Here is a 21,230-nt window from a genome sequence, read left to right as displayed (position 1 = left end):
TACAAGTTGCATACGAATGAGTATCTAAAATATTCTATTTATTTTTCAATCGGATTTCTGTATTTTATTGGAGAATATTTTCACGTATTTACAATTGATTGATCACTGGTTGTTGATCAATGTCATGTATGTCAGGTCCTTCTTAGTGCAGATCGAATCCTATCGACCAAGTTGCAATGTGGCCACCAGTCTAGGCGACTCGACATTGCGTGCACTATGTTGAGATAAGATAATGGTTGGAGGTATTCAACAGGAGTGGATTGGTTTTTTCCAATTGTTAGTCCAAGACAGATCAAGTGAACATTAAGTGTTAAATTAACTAAATCGATCTCACATTCTATTTAGAATAACATTTATGTTTTTTTCTTGTTATTTTTAAGAATTATTGAATGGCGTGTGATACAGACAAAATATTAACGAAGTATTGTTCAAATTTTTTAAGTTAGTGTTTTGAAAGATAATGTTTTCCATTACAAACTAACTTATTATGGTGTTTCTTATTTCATATACCATTCTAAGACGTAACCAAGTTCAATCAGCAACTTTAATATGGTCATAATGTTAATACACTTATTCAAAATTATTCAAACAAAAAAAAATTGTTTACATCACACGCTGATCTAAGTTAAACGACCATTATAAATCAGGAAGTAGTGAGCAGTTATCTTATCCTAATACGGAGCACCACAGCAGTACAAATCAGCAACACTACTGGGTAAAAAAACTTGGGACCTCTAGTCTTATGGTTTCGCACTGCTTAGGACTCCTGTACTATAACGAGACTGTTATCTAATGTTTGCTGATTTTCTCTAATCGTTTAACTAAAATGGATTCGTTAAAATGTAAAAGTTCCCACAAACTCCCTACGCTGAGATAAAATAATCATAACGTCAACAGTAAGAATCCATAAAATTAATTTTCTCACCTTTCAAATGTATCCAAATCTAAAACGGAACATTTTTGTGTCAAACCAGCCAAACTTGTGAAAAAACCAGATAATTTCTTTTTCATTAAATAATCTAACATTCTTCCTTGAACATCAATATTACCGCCAAGTAGTAATGCTATGCCTAATTCAATACTCGCTTGAGCAACTGGTGTGGATTCACCTTTAACAAAAATGTATTCGATATAGCATTAGAAAAAATGGGGGTTAATTAAATCTAAATCGGACAATGAGAGTGAGAGAGGTTAATGCCTAGTCTTCTTCATATTAAATAAGGACATCATTTCTTTGAAAAAGTTAACAATATTTAGTGCTAAGGTGCTCATAAACAATCATAGAAATTTTAATGTGATATATATATATAACGTAATCCTTCTAAAAACGTACCTTTGGATGCAGCTAACTGTAGTAGAACCATTTCAGCTGCACCACGTTCTGCAAGACGATTTTGTTCACTCAACAATTGCTGCTTTTGTTCTTCTTGTTCCTAAATAGTTTTTTATTGATTAGATGGAAGTATTAAGGTATAATAACATAGATTGATAATGGTTATCAGAATAATCGATTTGTTTATATAAAGGAATAGATTTAGCTGGACGACAATCAGAAACCATTATTTTTCATTCTAGTTTGAGACTCGTCAGCAATGAGTTCCACTACCCATAGATTTTACTGGTGACCCAGTTAAAATGTCAGTCCATGATGTAAGTTACTGCAAGTCTGTTGATAGTGTTTTGTAAACATATAAAAACCCTAGACTAAGGATGCAGTTTGAATTCATAAGAAAATGACAATGAACGCGGATGATAAAATAACACGTTTTCTGATGTTGATTTATCCTTCAATGACTCGATAACGACTGAATGTAGAGAACTCAAATATTTCGGTAAAGCCAAGTTCCATGAAACCTCTGTGCGCAGTAAAAAAGATTACCATTTAACATTTTGGTGTATTACTGGTTCTTCTAAACCGTCACAGTTATAGATGTCTCAGTCTATGCATATTTATTCAAAGTTCACTAATTATTTATTTTTAAAATGTTTATCAAGGGATCAAGCATGTGAGATTAGTTACTAACCTTTATTAGCGATGATATTGTTAACTTCACATTTGTTAAATTAGTTTCATGTCGTATATCAGTGAGTAATCAGTGATAATGAGTTCTACTGAATTAAAGTTTACTTAACAGTCGACCAGTAATTGATGTGCAAAAATAACCAGGAATAAGTTTTGAAACACAAATTGTGATTTGTTAGAGTCAAAATAAACTCACGAATATTACTATATTTATTCTCATTTATGTCCCAAGTTTTTGTATATGATCTGAATGGAAACATACACTGTAGATAATCTATGGGTACTCAAGTTTCTGTTGACAATTCATCATTAGATAATATTAACCAGATAGACATTGCGCTATCACGTCTACATCTGTTAAAAATATATTTATTCTATTATTCCATAAGATATTAGTTGAAAACTACCAAGTGTTATGAAAAACACAAAAAATTAGTATTTTTGATAAATTTACCTGAAAACTAGAACCTTCTTCATTGCTGTTCTCCTCTTCCTCTTCTTCGTCCTCACCACTACAACTCTAAAAAACAGTTTTGAAAAATAACACATTTTTAATGAGTGGTCCCTTCTCGAAAACGATGTATTTGTGATTTTTCTGGCTAACTTTTCGAAATGTTCCTGTGACTTTAAAGAATAGATAATGTGAACGAGGATAGTGTTTTCAATAAATTTTCATCAAGTCCTACAGTCATAACGTTAAAATGAATAAACCAAAATGATAGACAAAAAATGAAATAGGTATTAATACGTAGTGAGACAGTTAAATATTTACACCAATTTACTTAACTTACTTTGCTCATGATTTTAGCATAAGCTAAATATAGTGGATCATCTGGAGCTTGATCAGATGCTGAACGGCATAGAGCTGTTAATAATTGTGTCAGTGGGTCAGGCTGACATGAAGATGAATCTTGTCCATAAGTATATTGACTTGAAGAACTATTAGTTGTTTGTAAGGAACCAGTTTGTAGTAGGCTAGCTGATTTATTACTATCTGAACTGATAGACGTTCCAGGATCATTGTTTGTAGTTGATAGATCCAACTCTAAAGTTGAATCCATCATATCTAAGTCTTGAGCTGTACCAGTTTCAGCTTTATGATGGGAAATAAAAATAAAATATGAAATTATTACGCATGTAGCGAATTTCGACATTCTTTTCTAATGAATTAACGTAATTTATACACATTGAACACAATGAGTTAAATAAAATTGGAAATAGTAGTTGACTTCTGGATGGTATGTAATCACGACAACATTACTGCAACAACCGCATCTATTACAAAAATCCAAGTTTTTTAAATGCTATTCATTATTTCCCTTAAATTCAACTGTTCACAGTTCTGGACCGCAATCCCATATCAATGTAACTCAATTCAAACTTACTATCAACGGTGAAAACTGTTCAGTGCTCAACATAATTAATTCCACTAACGTCAGCTTCGCATTAGGACTCTAGGGAATCCTTTTAGACGTTAATGGATAAACGATTAGCATCTGTTATATTTAATTAGTTTTAAATGAGTAAAGGTTTAAAAATGTTGGAATATAAAAGGGTAAAATACAGTTTTTTGGGGATCGTGAAGTTTACTATTTCTTATTCAAATACTTAAACGTTATATCAACTCCATCATATAAAAATATATCTACTACATTACAATAAATAAAAAATAAATGAGAATATTTAAACACCAAACAACTTAATCACCAAATAAAAGGGATAACTCTTTAAATAATAAAAACGTATAACACATACTATCTGTACTTTTCTGAACACCTTCAATTGCATGGACAGTGCCAGCTATAACTTCATTAGTTCCCCCTGTTGATGGTAATTCATTTGATTTGGATAAATCTTTCAGTAATGCACCACTTGTCACATCTTCAATTAATTTCACACCTAACGATTCTTCATAATCTAACCATTCAGTTATGTAGCCTTTTATGAATAAATTCATTACACGATGAGTTGGCATTGCATAAAGTGGTACCATACGAAAACATGCCATAACGGCACGTTTACGTTGAGAGGAGACCAATTTCTTCCAAGAACCTTTACTTATTGCTGGTGGATGATCAACCTGAATTTAACAATAAAATATTTCCAACATTCATCATAAAAATTGGAAATAAAAACAAGCCATATAATTAGAATTCAATTATTTACGTAATAAATATAGCACTTATTCATGTAAAGAGAATATTCTTCTAAATAAATCCTCTTTAGGTTCTACAGTTATGTATCCCAAAATATGATCAGGCTTAAGGTAAACGCATAGTTATGGCATGTGAATTGAAGATCGTTCGCAAAGTAAAATAAACTGTTAGTGTTGAAATGACTAATATGTGATGTTAACTTGAATAGGTTTATACGCTGTATGAGATAATGAGATAGATGATCAGAATAAAAATTGATCGGATGAGGTGAGAGTAATGCAATTACAAATTCGATCAAATGCTTGGTGGAAGACTATATTGTGTATCAAGTTATATGAATCCAATAATAAATGATAAAGCGGGGTGAGTGCTAAGTAAATTAATCGTGTTCGGAAGATTAGTAGTGGTGTTGAATCAATAATAATAACATTAATAATAATACGAAGATATGTGAATAGAAACAACGAAAACTAATGTATTATAAGTATAGTGTTGTAGAGGCTGTCGAGCTTCACTGAGATCATGAACCAATCAATGTTAGACCACCACTAGAAACCTGGAAGCAGTGGATGTCCAAATAGTCTTATTGTGACACTCCTCACGAGTGCCCATCCACGATCCCGCACGTGGGACTCGAGCACAGTGCATTCGATCTCGCGCGTGAATGCCTAACCTCCAGACCAATGAGCCGCTATCTGACGGTGTTCATGTCTAACTTCAGTCAGTTCACGATTTTGAGCAATCATCTCTCAATGTCTTCTTCTGCACACGTAGTTCCGATTTTTTAATCCGTGTGGTTAGTGCTTCTGTCTTTTGGAGGATTTTGAATCGAACTGACTAGGACAATATCGTTAACCGTGAAAGATTACTGAAAATAGTTGACTTATTCTGCATCCATGACCAGTTTGCACTAAATGCACTAGCATTGAACTGTGCTTGTGAACATCTTCCGGTGTGGCTAATCAGAGGTGTAATGAAGACCGTAAACACCTCATTACTATTCTATTTAGTTCAGACTACGTGTGCAAAAGAAATACGTTCAATCCCTTCTCCTACCTTGACCAACCTCAGGGCCAATGTATCAATAGTAATCTTAATTACAGAGTGACCTAATTCAACTAATGTATATACAACATTTTTGGTGAAATATTTTTGCCTTTGTTCACATATACTCGTATTATATTATTATTACCACTAAATTACTGAACGACCATATAAATAAAGTTTATGCTGCACATTTCTTTGGGGTTCATGAGATTTCTCAAGAAAAATATCTTCCACAGAGATAGTGTATGAAAATAGTAAATATTGAAGTAGTTTAAATTTCCTTAAATTATGTTCATACCACTATATTTTTCATATTTACTGAACATACTACAACAAACACATACGGCTAGGTGTTATGTTTAGTGCTTACCAAGTAAAGACCGTGCATTACTTTGGATAAAATTTGAATCTTGTCAACTATCTCTGATCTTGTTGATGTTGCAAGTTCAGCATGTCGGCCGGTTGCTGCAATAGTTCGATCAATTTTTTTATATAATAATTTCTGCCAGTTTTGAGTTCTATGATCAAGCTAAAACAATGTAAATGACAAACATTAAGTATGTTGTAATAGGCGATTATTATTCTTGTTCTTAACTTATCATTACGACAAGCTTTATGCATACATTTTTCCTACTAAGCATTTTACTTTAAATAAACATTTTCGTCCACCAATTTAATATTAATCTATCATGAATTTAAACAACATAAATGATAGTCGTTGAAATAAAAAAATAACCTAAACAACTCAATATATAGATGACATAGAGAATAGGTTGATGAATTTTATAAAAAAATTTCTTTTAAATACCTAGAAAATATCCATAAATAACTGAAAACTAGACATAATCAACTATGGATTATCGTCTAATTTGTCATTTCATAAATGATGATCACCTTTTACGAACTGGTATGATTATACAGATAAATCAGAATTCTATACAGTTCTGCTGTACAAAAGGATATGATATAAAAAATTGAAATAATTAACCAGTTATCTTCATGAAGGCTTATCTATTCACTGATTCAAGAATGTGAGATTGACGGTAATTTTCATTGAGATTTTAGGCTGCAAATATAACACGGTAGATTGACATTAGAATATATGGGCATAAAACTGATTATTTCTACTAGCTTTGACTAAAAATGTTGAGGCATTTACCAACTGCCTAAAATGATGTAAATATCTATATAACAAGATTAGTTTTGTTGGTACGCAAACAAATATGTGAATCTTTACGCTGACTCCTGGTTTCTCTGTAAGATCATCTTTAGCATATTTGATTCAAATACTCTACTCAGTTAGCCACTATCATTCATGAATTACTGATTGCTTTCTACAAACTATAATCTGTTATGTGTGGTAAATGAATTCAGTGTGAATAAATTTCAGACATCATGGATTTATGACAATGATAACTCATTTGTTAATACATTTGTTTTTTTAAGAAGAATGTATTTCCATACATTGATATAATATTGGACAATATAAACTTACATCGCCTTCTTGATCCAAAGCATTGTTGAGGAAAGCTTCAATCGCAGTGTCACTCTCTCTCTGCATATATAAAAAAAGACACACATAGACTTATGTCAGTTACTGAACAATGATAATAATGATAAGGGTGATGAAAAATAATGAAACGGTGTATTAAAGATAACGAAAGATAAAAACATGGGGAACGATAATTATTATGTTGAAGTAAGAAAACGTACTATTTTAATATCATACTATTATCTTATTATGTTTAGAATTATTGCTTGAGCAAGCTGATTAGTGAAAATGTACGCAAATAATGCAACAATTAAGGAAGCGACAATAATGATAAGGGAAATAGGGTTGCTTAAATTTTCAGTTTTAGACGATTCTCAAAGAGGTAATTGAAACCATGACAATATTTCATATTTCTCACAAATATATGGGTAGGGTAAAAGTGGTAAACATTTTCAAAAACACAAAATCAAATCACATTCACAAAGTTAACAAGTTAACAGGTGAAGAGATAATATTGATAACATTTCGTTAACTGATATTCAACAATAAATGGGGAAGAGAGTTCATACAAACAGTATTTTATCCATGCTTTGCCAAAAATAGTATACAGACAACGCACAAAAAACGTACATAGTTAATAGCATAGTATTGAAGAAAATTCTGATGTACATATGGATATAAATATTTCACAAATTTCAAAATGCATATATATATATATATATATATATATATATATATATATATATATACTAACAATTCTAAGGACCAGAAGATTAAATAGCTAATCTGCTGAATCATGACATACATCTTTTAGGAACGGTTTCATCTAATTATTATGAATTGGTACAAAACAGCGCACAAAATCTAGATCTCAGACATTGTGTCGATAACTGCTAAGAATCTAATCTTAAGGATGATTTTGATAGTAATCGGCTGAACCCAGTTATTTAGAAGCGAGAAAACTATATTTTTGATAACTACTGATCGACACTTGCAGCAGACTTCAAATAAAGTGATAATTATGAACGTTGTGTACAGAGTTAAGACCGATGTACCTAAGAGTAACATGTCTTTAAAACCTGATATCAAGGACTTTGATGTCAGAATATGGGTTCATATAACCATTAATTTTTGAAAAGGAATATTGAAATATTCATTTGATTAATCTTAGATTCAATAAAATTATCGGCTTGTGTTAATTTATTCAATAACTAACATCATAAAATTGACAACACACTTTGATAGTAATTATGATGTGAATTATTGATTCATCGTTAATGTCGTCTTATAAACATACTCAGCCCTAATATGGTTAACTCCAATAAATACAAATACATGTAAGCAAACGAAATCAAGCTGTTTATTTTCGACCAATCAAGCTGGTACTTACTTGCTTTCACCCCCTAAAGTGTTAATGCTAGTGTTCTAAAACTGCGATTACTCAAGTGCGTAGTTGAGGATTCTCAACTGTCAATTTTGTCATAAACTTTAATAGTATTACTTATCTAACAAACTGCTTGTGTGCTCGCTGATTAACAGGTGTACTGAAATATTACATACTGCCATTTTGTGAGGAAAATATTTTTTACTCATTTGTGTGCATTCGTATGTGTATATTAGAACAGATTAGATCCCTTACTAAGTCATAGATACAAGTATTTCAGAACTGTGCACACTAACAACTCATAGGCTCCTTGGTTTTCCACACTTTTCTGTTCATTCTGATTTGCAGAAGCTTCCTTTTGTTGTCTGTTTAATAAGGTCTTCTTCATTATAGTCATCTTTTGGTAATGTTTCTGTCCCCAATTGGAGGCCGTGTCTTTCACTTCTAAAGAGATACTGACGGACAATTTGGTAGTTTAGAATAAAATTTAACCGTCATGCAAAACAGCGGGTTTTAAATCTAGCATTTTGTTATCTTTTCGTTAACCATAGTCATCTAGGTCAATTCACATCTTAGTTCATTTAACCCTCTCTTATTACTGCTCATTTAATGTAGTAACTTTACAATTACTACATAAAATGCACTATGTGATAGTAAACTTGGATTATATACACAGATAAACATAATAAAGGTCATTTCCCAGTACTTCTGCAAAGATTTTACGACCATCCAACTTAAGAGTAATAAAGAAAATCTTGTCTAAAAATCTCTATTCTTTGTGTATGCATGTGTTACCTAATAGTTAGCACTGATAAAAATAACATAACAATAATAAAGTAACTTTAGCCAGTAAACATTTATTGAAAAAGAGGACACCAAAGAAATATAGGAAGAGGAAAACTCATGAAAAATGAATCATGATTTAAGGCAGCTGGCGGGCAATTTACATCAAAGCATTATCACAGTTCATATGTCTGCATACATCACTGGGGGCGGAGTGGAACGCCATTACCAATAATCATCAACGTAATTTGTATGTATGGGTGTGTGGGTGCAAGTTCAGATGCTTAGATAACAGCTTATTATTCATAGATTGATCCACTACATACACACAAAAGTGCAATCACATAGGTGCATTCAACGGATATGGGAGATTGGAAAAAATGCGAACAATGAGACACACACAACGACAGATTAATACACATATGTGTTTGTATATATTTTAAAATGTTACGAAAACAAATACCTGCATTAAATGCTCCAAACCTCTGTCACCTGTCAAACTAAGCGTTTCCTTTTAATAGTAACAATAATAAAAGTAATGACTGAGTGAATAGGATAAAGTCAATGGATGACAAAAATTTGTTGTGTAAGACATGTAAATACATTCAATGAATTATATCTATACAGAGACATATCAAGTTTACGGTTTATACATCGAACCGACTTTAACTAGATAACTACGGATAACCAGGGGACTAAATCGTCTTGTAGTGAAACTTCTCAACTATAACCAGCCAATTCTTTCTGATTTTCAGTGATTGTCTACAAACTCATGATTCTAACAAATCCTTGAAAAATAAAAAAGTAGATTAAAACCAAGCATAAGCAGCCAAGTGTATAAGGAATTAAAAGAAATCACGCCGATATTTTCGCACTCATGGTTCAAAGAAATGGAACGACGATAACCTGATAAAAACAGTCATCAACTACAATATACTTGGAAGTCATTGGGTTGATTGCAAGATGAAATAGATTTACGATTATACAATAAATATAAATAAAGAGAAATTCACTAAATCAAAATGTTTATTAGTATTTCAGTAAACCTAAGTTTTAAATCACATCGGATGTGCGTTCAAGCTATATATATATGACTAAACGGTTTTCATTTAAATCGTCACACTATTGAGAATCATGTCTACACACAATAAATCTTTCACTCCGGAACCTTCATCAACTAATAATCCCCATATAAATATTAATCTATCCAAGCTATGTGCTTAATCTATGCAATTTGCCTGATTTGGAGATGTGTGATATTATTGTATTATTATGATGTACATTGTTTATCTTGAGACAAATTTTATTATGAGCATTGAAAAGTATCCATTTTATTCAATCGGTTTTAAAACCAGCCGTTTAGATAAATAAACACAAGTAAATGGATGTACAACGATCAGTTCCCAATCCCATATGAAACTGTAATTTTAAGGAGATAGGATAAAGATTTATGGTTGTTTCTTTGCTTTATCCTATATGATTAATGGGTAAATAAAATTATTTCCAAACTAATCAGATGAACATTTAATCATATCTTCAAAACAAAACATAAGCCGAGGGATTCCCAAGTCCCATTAGTTGTAAGTAGTATAATCATTCTAGTACACCCACATCTTCACTTTATTCCTGTTAGTTTACGCAATCAAAGGAATTAACAAAATTTTATCGAAAAATAGAATTCAATACATATATATTCACACTTGTAACATACCTTAATCAGCTTTCTTTTCGCGCATAATACCAGTTCTTGCTCACGTCCACCAAGTTGACTTAAACCTTTTCGATTATTTGAGTTACAAAAATTCAATTTTTTGATTTAAAAACAACATATTATTGTCGGTTGTATAAAAGTTATGAGATTACTTCAATAACCGAACTAACTACTACATGGCTAGTTGATATCTGCTCAGTTCAACGGAAATCAAGGATGATCTACTTTTAAGAAATGAGAGGTGATATATAGAGAGATTTCAGACAGAAAACATGTTATTATATAGCAGGACAGATTAAGTGCTGCCTCAAAGGCAATATAGAGTGTGCGAAATTCATACGCGGATGGTCTGTTGTAAGTAAAATGAGTATTTGCCTAAAGTCATCGTCCATATACGGTGGAATATCTCCATTTTTATTAGGCTGTCTTCTTAGATAATGAATTCTAAGTAGTTCTTGGTAATTCTTATTAATTATTTTAGCATATCAGTGAGTGAACCTCCGAAAATACAGATTACGTAAACTGTATGCTACAGACAGAGATTCAAAGTTCAGAAAAGCTTAAAGTCAAAATAACTGTCACGGTAAAGACTCAATAGTATCTCATATGAAATAGCTCATAGGAAATATATCAGGTCATTTAGAAAAGATAGAGCGCGACTATTAAATATTATTGTTTGAAAGTTATGTTAGGTGAAACAGGTCTAATAGGTCTTGTAAACAAATGATAAAGAATGAAATAAAGGGAAAGTTATCCATCAAATATATTACATTTATCTGGATCAACTAACGAATGTCACTGGTACATAAAGAAGAACGTGCACAACGTGATGTCAGAATGATCATAACATTTCGTATCCGTGCATCTTTTACACGACATTTAATTTCAATTTTTCATGAACCGAACTACCTTATAAACACATTTATGCCATAATCTGTTTAGGTCAAACTGTTTGTGCAAACGATGCATCATGGATTAGGTGAATTAATCTCATTGAGATTTGATGTAACAATAACATCGTTTCATCTCACTGCGCTTCACATGTGCCAAATAATTCACGTGAATTCGTCAAACCACACACAACCACCACCCATTTGAATCCAGTGCACTTACTTCTAGAATTATGTTGATGCTTGTCTTTATGAAAATACTGAGAGTGTTTTTCCTTAAACTCATAAAGGTACGTTTGTATTCCACTGAGAAGTGCAACAGTATATATAAATCCGGTAACCACATCAAGATAAATATCGGTTTTATAATTTTAATTTGTTCACTACAACTGTTTTTCATCGAAAATGCAGAATAACATAACAAACAAATACTATATATAGCTGTCTGTTAATTGAATTGACTAACCACCTCATAGAGTGGTAGCAAATGATCACTTATATTTACACAGAGTTTTGTTTAGTTTCTGCCGTAATGTGATTCTCTCTTCCTCCACAGTGATAGATAGCATCAAATCCACTGATATCAGTGACTATAATAATAATTATGACTTCAAGGATATTAATTATATGGAGAGTGCTTAAACGAAACTTTTAGTGTTTGTTAAACGATTTACCTACTTGAAAAGATCAACGATGTAATATGAAATGAATTTGTGATTATAATGGGAAACTATGTTTTGCTAAATTTGTTCTGATTGTTTAAAATAATTTTGTTATTACTCTTGTGAAATAGTTTGTCTTACAGGAATGAATATGTGGATAATTGAAGAGCCTTGATAAGCCTATATATATTATTGAACGATTGTAATGAATGAGTATGAGTTTGAGCAATAGTGGTTTCACTGTATTTTTATGAAGATTTACAATTAGGCCTCATGTTTATCAAGTTTGAGCAAAGTGAACTGTGAAACTACAGTATATGGACGAACCAGTCGGATTTAAGATTCATTTACACATTACTTTGCACTATATTTCACGTCAGTTAGTGACATAAACTTTAACCTTAATTCTAAACACTAATTCTTAACTCTGTTATATAGCTCCTCAAAATCGCTTTACAACTGTTCACGACCATCTATAAATTATAGTCATATGGTGTATGCTACTTAGGTCTATCAACACCAATCAGAAGAGGAATGCCTGGTAGCAGAAGGCTAAGAAGATGGAATTGAAGAAAACAGAAAGGAAAATAGAAAGAAATTGTGAATTGAAATAATCATACAAAATGTGAAGGACAATTCATGGAAGATTTGCAAATGAAGTATTTGATGTATGGTTCTCAGATTTTACGAAGATATTCTGTACTTTTTCATTAAACGATTAATTAGTTTCCCCCAATTGAGTTCATGTTCACTACAGTCACATCAAGTAAACTATACAAATCCGTTGATTGTATCATTGTTTCTATTCATTAATTACTTAATAAACTTCAAACGATGTCTTTAAAAATGATCGCAAATCAATTAAGAAAATATGTAAAGTTGAACATATTTCATTTATACATAAAATTAATTATATCATGTTTACTTACCAACTGGTAGAAGACGTTTAATACATGCAACAGTTAAACTTGTATGTGGACCAGTTTTAGCTTTTTTTACTTTATGCGTTGTTCATGAATAAGGCGTGAAAGATGAGAAGATAGAGTAAAACTTAATGATTTATCTGTTTTATTACACCTAACATTATTTTATTGGCATCAATAAAAAAATAGATGATTTAAGTGAAATTCAGTAGTGAACTGAATGAAATGCATTATATTTATGATTTCATAAATTATTCAACAAGGAAAATTTTAAATTCATCTGGCATTGTTTGCTTGTAACTTCTCATTGTTGTTTAGGACTGCAACTGGTCAGTCTCTTGTTGGCATATTCGCATCCTGTGCGAACTGCCTCAATATTGCCTTAAGTCATATGCCAACAAGAGACTGATCAAATGCAGTTCTAAACAACAATGAGAAGATATAAGCAAACAATACGAAGTGGATTTAAACTTTACCACACTACACAAGCAAATGTTTATCAGGACTCTGTATCTGAGTGGGTAACGCGATGGCGTTTGGAGCAAATGGTGCTGAGTTCGAGTCCCGGAGTGAACGTCAACTCTGAAATGCAAGTACGTCCACCTGACGGGTCCCAAATAAGGTGATTCCACTGCTAGCCACAACCCATCTTTGCTTATAAGAGAGATTTTAGTCATCAAAGATAATAAATCTAGAATGAAAATGAAAGTGAAATGATCATTTTTGAATAACTGATCTAATAGCTTTTTGTATAGTTGATTGTTAAAAGCTAATCATTTACACACTCTCTCTCTCTTTCAAAATGGTCATTCAAACTGTTATTCATGTCGTTTCCAAGTTAATAAAAAGATGTACATGAAATGTTTGTTCTGTTGTTTGTATTATAAAATTAGTGGATTTTTGTGAACATTTCTAATACACACTTATTCATGTAACTTACAAATTGCCCATCTAAATCGTTAGTTTCTTTCTACATCAACTTCATGGGTAATCTATATTCTGGGCAATTATGAAGTTAATTATCCGAATAATAATTCAATCAACTGAGACATCATCAGCATAGAAAGAGTATAAAATACACACAGGAGTGACTATCTAAATTAATCACAAATACCTTGTCTGTTATACTACAGAACTAAGCAATCTTAAACCCGATAAATACCTTTTAAAATATCAATAAACTATTTTTACGAAGCATTTATAGCCTAATAAGTATAGTTTCGTCTAACATATTGATAATAAGTAAATATTACCATTGAAAACTATGAAGTATTAAATAGCTATTTCGTTATTATTTATAAATCAATCACTATTAAGGACTAACAAACCTATGTGATAAGAAACTCAAGACTTTCGAGTCATGACATTAGTTTAATGCCTTTAGATTATGATCCTTCAATCTTACATCCCATAAACTTCATTCAGTGTATAACGATGATTCGCGACAAAAAAACCTTCAGAGTTTATACTTAATGGAATGTGTTACGATAGATAAATTTAAATATCAAGTTAGTTTTTAACATAAATGAATAACTAATAGCCAGTATGAGGTGTTTGGATTTGATTATTTAGCATTTTAATTTAATTTTGTCAACATTTGTTATAATTGTATTCATTATTTCTATCAATCTAAGTATTAAAAAAACTTATCATATTGAAAAAAAGAAACAGTAATAAATCTTCACCCCACCTCCTTTTGTTTTTATTTATTTTTATTACGTCATTCCAACTCTTTCTGAATTTTATAATTACAGCATTCGTAACTGACCAATTTCAATTCATATCTCTCTTTATTAACATTAATCTATTTTCAGTTACTTCATTACATAATCGTCTAATGTGTTTTAATTCCATGATTTCTAATCATTATCTCAATTTTCTGGAACTTTCCCTCCCAAACTCTATATATTCGAAACAAAATTTTATGACCTCACTAACTCTAACGAAATGTTTGCTACATTATGTCACATATATTCATCCTTCATCGCCCTCTGTTGTATAAGTATGTCAATATCTGTAATAATTTTGAATTTCACAATTTATTAGGTTGTAAGCAGATGATGAGAACCTAACGAAATAAAATGAATTCATATTATTCTGCACTAACCTTTGTTCTTGCTCTCTTTAAAATAATAAAGGGAACTATGTGTATGAAAAAAATATGTTTTTAATTTAATGAATGTATACGGCATCATGTGGTTGAATGAACATTTGAAATCTTTAATATTTAGTACATAGAAAACGTTCAATCCCTATTTGTATAATATTGTATGATTTAATTCGTATACCAAGTATGGACAATAGATATTCACCATTCATCTAAATTGTTTGATTACACAAATATATTCTACCTGATTAGCTAAACTCAACTACATGTTATACAATTATCATTAGTAGTATAATAGGAAATAAACTACTAATAAATGTTAGATTAATCTAACTTTATTGTCACTGTGAATCAACAAAATGACTGTGACGAATGACTCTTGTATGTTATTAATTTACAAAATCTTAATGATAAGTTTAACAATTCAGTAATGCTTAAACTAGGTCAATCAATATTTTTATCTTTTGATGACACCATCACAAAACAATCTTTTACACTAGATTCAAAGCATCAATAGCTAAATGGAAATCTATGATTTAGCTTTATTATCAATGCTAAAATAAATAATTACGCATAAGAATTCATTATCAATTTACAGACACGAGACACAATAATCCATTCAATAACAGTTCCACTTAGTTTAACACTATTGTTACTCAATGTTGAATAGTTGAACTCCCAAAATCCTGTTTCAGAATTATTCTTTTCTTTACATGATGAAGCAATTGATGTCTTGTCAACATTTGCTTTTAAAAAAAATTATTGTGACCTACAGTGTCGGAAATCTGATACACGATATGCTATGCACTAACCCCCCCCCAACTGACTACTTGAGCGGGGACACAAAAGTGAGCGAGAAAACGTATTTGATTATCGAATGAAATCCATCTGACCTTTAGGTGACTTCTGATTGTCATTGACTGACCTTTTCATTGGGCTACTTCTAATTGGGTCTCCATATCAAAAATAATAAACTGCTTTTTTCATCTATGTCTGTTAAACATACCATTTTTCAAACTACTTGATTCATTACGTCCATTTGTGTGAGTTCGACTTCGATTTATACTTGGTGTTAAATTTCCCCCACTTGGCACAATCAATGATAACCGATCAATTTCATGAGCGCTTACAAAATTCTCTTCTTCACGTTTAAATTTCTATACAATTAGGTTCCAAATAAAAAACAGTAAATTAGTTATTCTAGATTATTGAATTCGGGTGGTAAAAATGAATTATTATTTAAATGATTTTATATTATGATTAAGAATAGATCTGCTTAGTCAGGAAACGACGAAATAAAAGAAACAAATGACTAGAAAAGTAAGATTAGTTCACCAGAACCCTCATTCTTTTTATTTTTTGTGTGTATTTTCTTTTGGCTAGGAAATACTTGAATTTTTCCGATGTTTTATCTTCTTTTTAACTAACCAAATCCCAAGAGTGACAGTGTATGCTGTCAAAATATTCATGCTGTGTATTTGGTTGATTGATCAATCTCTCAATTATTTATTGTCTTAAGGTTGATTTTATTACCATTATTACTATTATTATTATTATTATTATTATTATTATTATTATTATTATTATTATTATTATTATTGTTATTCAACACTTTCGATGTTGTCTGAAAAAAAAGTGAACTAAGTTGAATTAACATTACTGTAAAAAATGTCTTCATCTGTTTGTACACATGAGCCAATCAGGATTTGGGACAGTTCCTAATTCTAAACTAATTTAACCAGGAAAAATCAACTACTTACTGGCATTTAACTTAAGTATTCATTATAAATATAATTCAGTGAGATCAAGAGATAACTCCTTATAATTACGTTCTTATACAATTTCTTAGTTAATAGAACTACTAAGTCATTGACTTCGAGACTGAAGAGTGAGGATATGCGTTCATTTCTTCATCAGAGAAATCTTCATAATCTTGACCCGAAATTAGTTGAGGTGGCTCAAACACAATAAGTTTTTTTTAATTTATAGTTGTGATATTATTTCACGCTTCACTGTTTTAGATTGAAATGGTTCTTTTCAAAAAATATTCGCAGGTTAGTTTCTACGATCGTTGATACGATTATTTTGCTTTCATTTTTTCCGAGTGCACTGATTTGAAATAAACCAACTATGATAGATACACAATTATGCGAGTTTCTAAGTTGTTTACTATTGGAAAATGACGTTTATTGGAGTTCAATGTTTTATTCTTACATGCTTATAAGTACGAAGATTAGTTGTGACCAACAAAATTTGCATTAATGTCAGAAGTTAAAGGAGCTATTGTTATCGCAAAGACAATGATCAGGGAAAAAAATTTAAAGATCTAGTGAACGGTCTATCCACTTTACTATACTAAGTCTAGTTCGTTCCGGACCGTTTGCCAAACTTCAGAACAGCGCTTAATTTTTATTCATAAATCTCGGATATTCCACCTTGTCACAGGGGATGTGCTATTTTAAGATTTGAAATTCACATCTTAATTTAGTTCTTTTTCAATTATTTATAGGATACACTTCTGTGATTGTGCTTTCTATAGCGTAACTGACCCCTACACATCTTATAATTAATGGTCTGTAGATTTTTAGTGTTTTTGTATCAAATTTTCATACAAATCTCTCTTTTCAAGGTTTTACTTATAACTTGGTCATTGTGCTTGAATGCTCAGAAACGTTCTGTAGCTGTAATAGAATTAGTTCAAGATACTTTTAGCTGAGTATTCTTTAGAATTTATGTTTAATTATTGGACCAAATCAACAGTACATCATATTGTAGACTGTAGAGCTCTTTAACTTACCGTTGCTCTGATCCATACTAAAAACATCCTTGCAACAGCTGAGAATAAACGTTGCGTTTCATACGTCGGCTTTTTCAACCAAGCACTTCGATGACGATCAACAAATTTTATTAGAAGGGGATAGAACGCAAATAAATTTCGTACTAGTATTTCAACTAAACGTGATAGTTCTTCTTCACGTTCACCGACACTTTCAGAACCTGAGAAATTGTAAGAAAAATATATTTAACATAAACGTACTTGGATTTCTAAGTACTCATTTACAAACACTCAAATATCAGATCCTATCTCATTGATATTTTCTTTTATTTTGAGATTTTATAGAAATAAATAAAACTAAAACTTCTATAACAGTCTCACCTACACTTGAGTCTGTTTGTGTCTAAATGTATTAAACTCTTTAACTAACATTTAACAAATAGTGTTATTTATATCGGTATCAACTTATTTAAATCTTTACACTATTATTCACAAGCTTGTATGATCATATATGATAATTCATCTATCCCAGACCACATACATACTCCTCTTTTAGCTTAAATATTAGTTACTCAAATCGCGTGACAATCAGTTCACATATATAACGTGCTTTTTATTTTCTATTCATTTACTTATTAATTCATATTCCCGTTCTCTTCGTGTGCTTGGTGGTCGTTCATTCTGTGCTGTGTGAAAATAAAATAGTCATTAATTCTTATTATGTTTTTAAATTTATGCACCGTTGTAGAATCACTGTAATAGCTGTTATCAGAGCAATTAATATACGAATTATTGGGAATATAGCGAAGATATTCCACTACACCTCCTTAAAGCATTCCGAAACTTTGATAATAATAATTTAACAGTTGAAATGCTTCGATAATTAGCTAGGTATTACCAAGGGCAAAAACGATAATCTGTGATGACTAAGAATTATTAGGTAAAAGTGTACTATACGGACAGCTTCAAGCGACCTATCAACCAGTCAGGGAAACGTTAAGTATGAAAGAACTAACAATGAAAAATAATAAAATTGCAGTGGAATAGTTGTTTTAAAATGACTGATTGACTCTTACATTATAGTGAAAGAAAAATATTAAGTTCACAAATTAGAAGTTGGGCTAGTTTTGTGAGTTATGGTTATAATCCTATAGAGCTTTCATCACCAACTGACATCGGGTATAATGGAAAATGGCTAGGGTTATGTAATAGAAGTTAACTTGTACCTGTGTTAGGATTATTAATTAGGTTTAGGGTGCTCATCACGAAATGACATCAGATGTAATACACTGGTACCTTACCACCATTTTGTTTGTAAACTTTGTAAACATTGGGGTTGAGATTTAGAGAGGCAGAAAACTACCTAGCTATACAAACACTCTTGACTATGTCCTGAATCACATCAAGTACTTCAATGCATATGTGTATTCAAATCTGTCCCAGCAGTAGGTATTTCTTGTAATCTAGCTTAAGGATCACATCATATTCACGGCATAGTAGATACCTTTTATCGATTTCAAGCTGTTAGGAAACAAATATTGCCACTTTTCACCTAATCAATCTCAACATACAATCTGTTTAACATTGCGCTTTTGATTCCGTTCATAAGTATACGAAGGGCTACCTTAGTTTTGATTGGTCCATCTAAGGGCATCAGTACAGTTTACTTTTATCGATCAATATTTCAAACAGCAAGGGACAATACATCGTGTGATCAGTAAACTTTAAGATATAAGTATGGTCATTACATTAAGTTTAAGATATTATTATCATCCCACATAGAGTCCTGATGCCTCCAGCAAGATTTTAGGGATACTTGTACTTATATTCTTCAAAGAAAAGCCAAATAAAAGCTAAACAGATACATAATGATGGCCAACTATCTGAATTAAATCGAACTATGTAAAAAATCATCCTCAAACTTTACACGTCAAAAACAATATTGAAGAGACATCTTGATATGTGTTTTCGAGATGTAATATGTATGATGCTTATAGCTCTTCATTAGTGAGTCCTTCATCACTCGCATATTTTCCACCTATTATCTCTGAGTAATAAATATTATTACGAAACAGTAAGTCTAACCGGGCAATCAACAAAAATACTTAAATCGGTTTTTTAATGAAATGCACTTTTGGAGTGGAACTTTATACAACTTATATGGTAAGATAACATCTTTATATTATAATCTGTAAGTTACTATTAAGTATTGTTTATGAAACTTTTCACTATTTTTGCATACCTGCACGTTTTTCCGCTCTATACGCCTCTTCTACTCTTTCAACAATCAAAGCATGTTCAAGTAGCCTTTCAGATACTGGCAAAAAATATTGACCAAGCATATCAGCTGTAGAATTAGCTACAATGGGTTGAGTACGCGCTGTGAAAAAGAACGGGAAATGAAGTATATATCAAATAAATTAATTAATAATACACGTCAATGTTCATTTTCAAAATCACTATTTGTTTTGTACATAAAATGACTTTCATACTCTGCAACATCACGAAGATATTGGATTGAAATTAATAAATACAATTAGTGTTTTCATCCTACTGTGCGTTTTTTATCTTTAAAATGGAGTCGGTTATGGAAAGGAGTGAATTTAAGATATATCAAACGTGAAAAGTTCATGTCCGACAACTGACTTCAATCAGTGTCGCGGGAATCCATGGAATGAATTGATTCTCAACCTGAATAATTCGATTGATTTTCGCAAACTGATTCTTTCTGACATGCTTCACATAAAACGCTATCCGTAAAATCTAACATAGTCTGTTACTCTAGTTTATTCAAAGAGCAGTGGTGACAGTTGTAGTTTTTGAAAGTAGTCACCCATTTCACTAAGTTAGTTAAATTTGTTCAGCACTGTAGGTCTGTGGCTCATAATAATTAAAGTTGTCTATAGTGTAGTCAATAAAGCAAATTATACTACTTTTCGTCAGTATGAAGTTTTGGGGATTGCTGGATTTCATTGAAATTATCAACCGGTAAACGTTAGACAACCAATATAAACCTAGAAGCACTAGAAGGTCGTTTCATTCTAGCATGGGACGATCCAAAAGGGCACACTCACGACGCCTCAAGCGGGAATCGAACACGGAACCTTCGACTTCACGCACAAACGCCTAAATGATTGAAGTCAGGTTTGTGTATCACTGAATCCCGACTCAGTGGTCTAGAGGTTAGGCGTTCACTGATTGTGAGGTCGTGAATGCCCTCTGACTAAGAGTCCCATACTAGAATGGAAAAGCCACTCAGTGGTTTCAATGGTTATT

At 31.4% G+C, this 21,230-nt stretch overlaps 1 protein-coding gene across 1 annotated transcript in view; it reads right to left on the bottom strand.

The window, feature by feature from the left end:
• Positions 1–21,230, bottom strand: part of RYR3 (Ryanodine receptor 3) — a gene marked incomplete at both ends in the record, with an annotated part of 166,077 nt that overhangs the window by 33,233 nt on the left and 111,614 nt on the right. The window contains 13 exons of the mRNA XM_012937167.2: positions 926–1,109; positions 1,334–1,433; positions 2,478–2,543; positions 2,815–3,116; positions 3,779–4,103; positions 5,597–5,755; positions 6,722–6,781; positions 9,349–9,396; positions 10,597–10,661; positions 13,078–13,146; positions 16,185–16,335; positions 17,976–18,175; positions 20,197–20,334. Of these exons, the coding sequence (XP_012792621.2) occupies positions 926–1,109; positions 1,334–1,433; positions 2,478–2,543; positions 2,815–3,116; positions 3,779–4,103; positions 5,597–5,755; positions 6,722–6,781; positions 9,349–9,396; positions 10,597–10,661; positions 13,078–13,146; positions 16,185–16,335; positions 17,976–18,175; positions 20,197–20,334 (1,867 nt within the window). The remainder of the gene's footprint in view (positions 1–925; positions 1,110–1,333; positions 1,434–2,477; positions 2,544–2,814; positions 3,117–3,778; positions 4,104–5,596; positions 5,756–6,721; positions 6,782–9,348; positions 9,397–10,596; positions 10,662–13,077; positions 13,147–16,184; positions 16,336–17,975; positions 18,176–20,196; positions 20,335–21,230) is intronic.

This window comes from Schistosoma haematobium, chromosome 1 (assembly GCF_000699445.3).
Source record: "Schistosoma haematobium chromosome 1, whole genome shotgun sequence".
NCBI classification, from domain to species: domain Eukaryota; kingdom Metazoa; phylum Platyhelminthes; class Trematoda; order Strigeidida; family Schistosomatidae; genus Schistosoma; species Schistosoma haematobium.
Note: the sequence above shows the minus strand (reverse complement) of the source record. Positions and strands in the feature narration are given on the sequence as shown.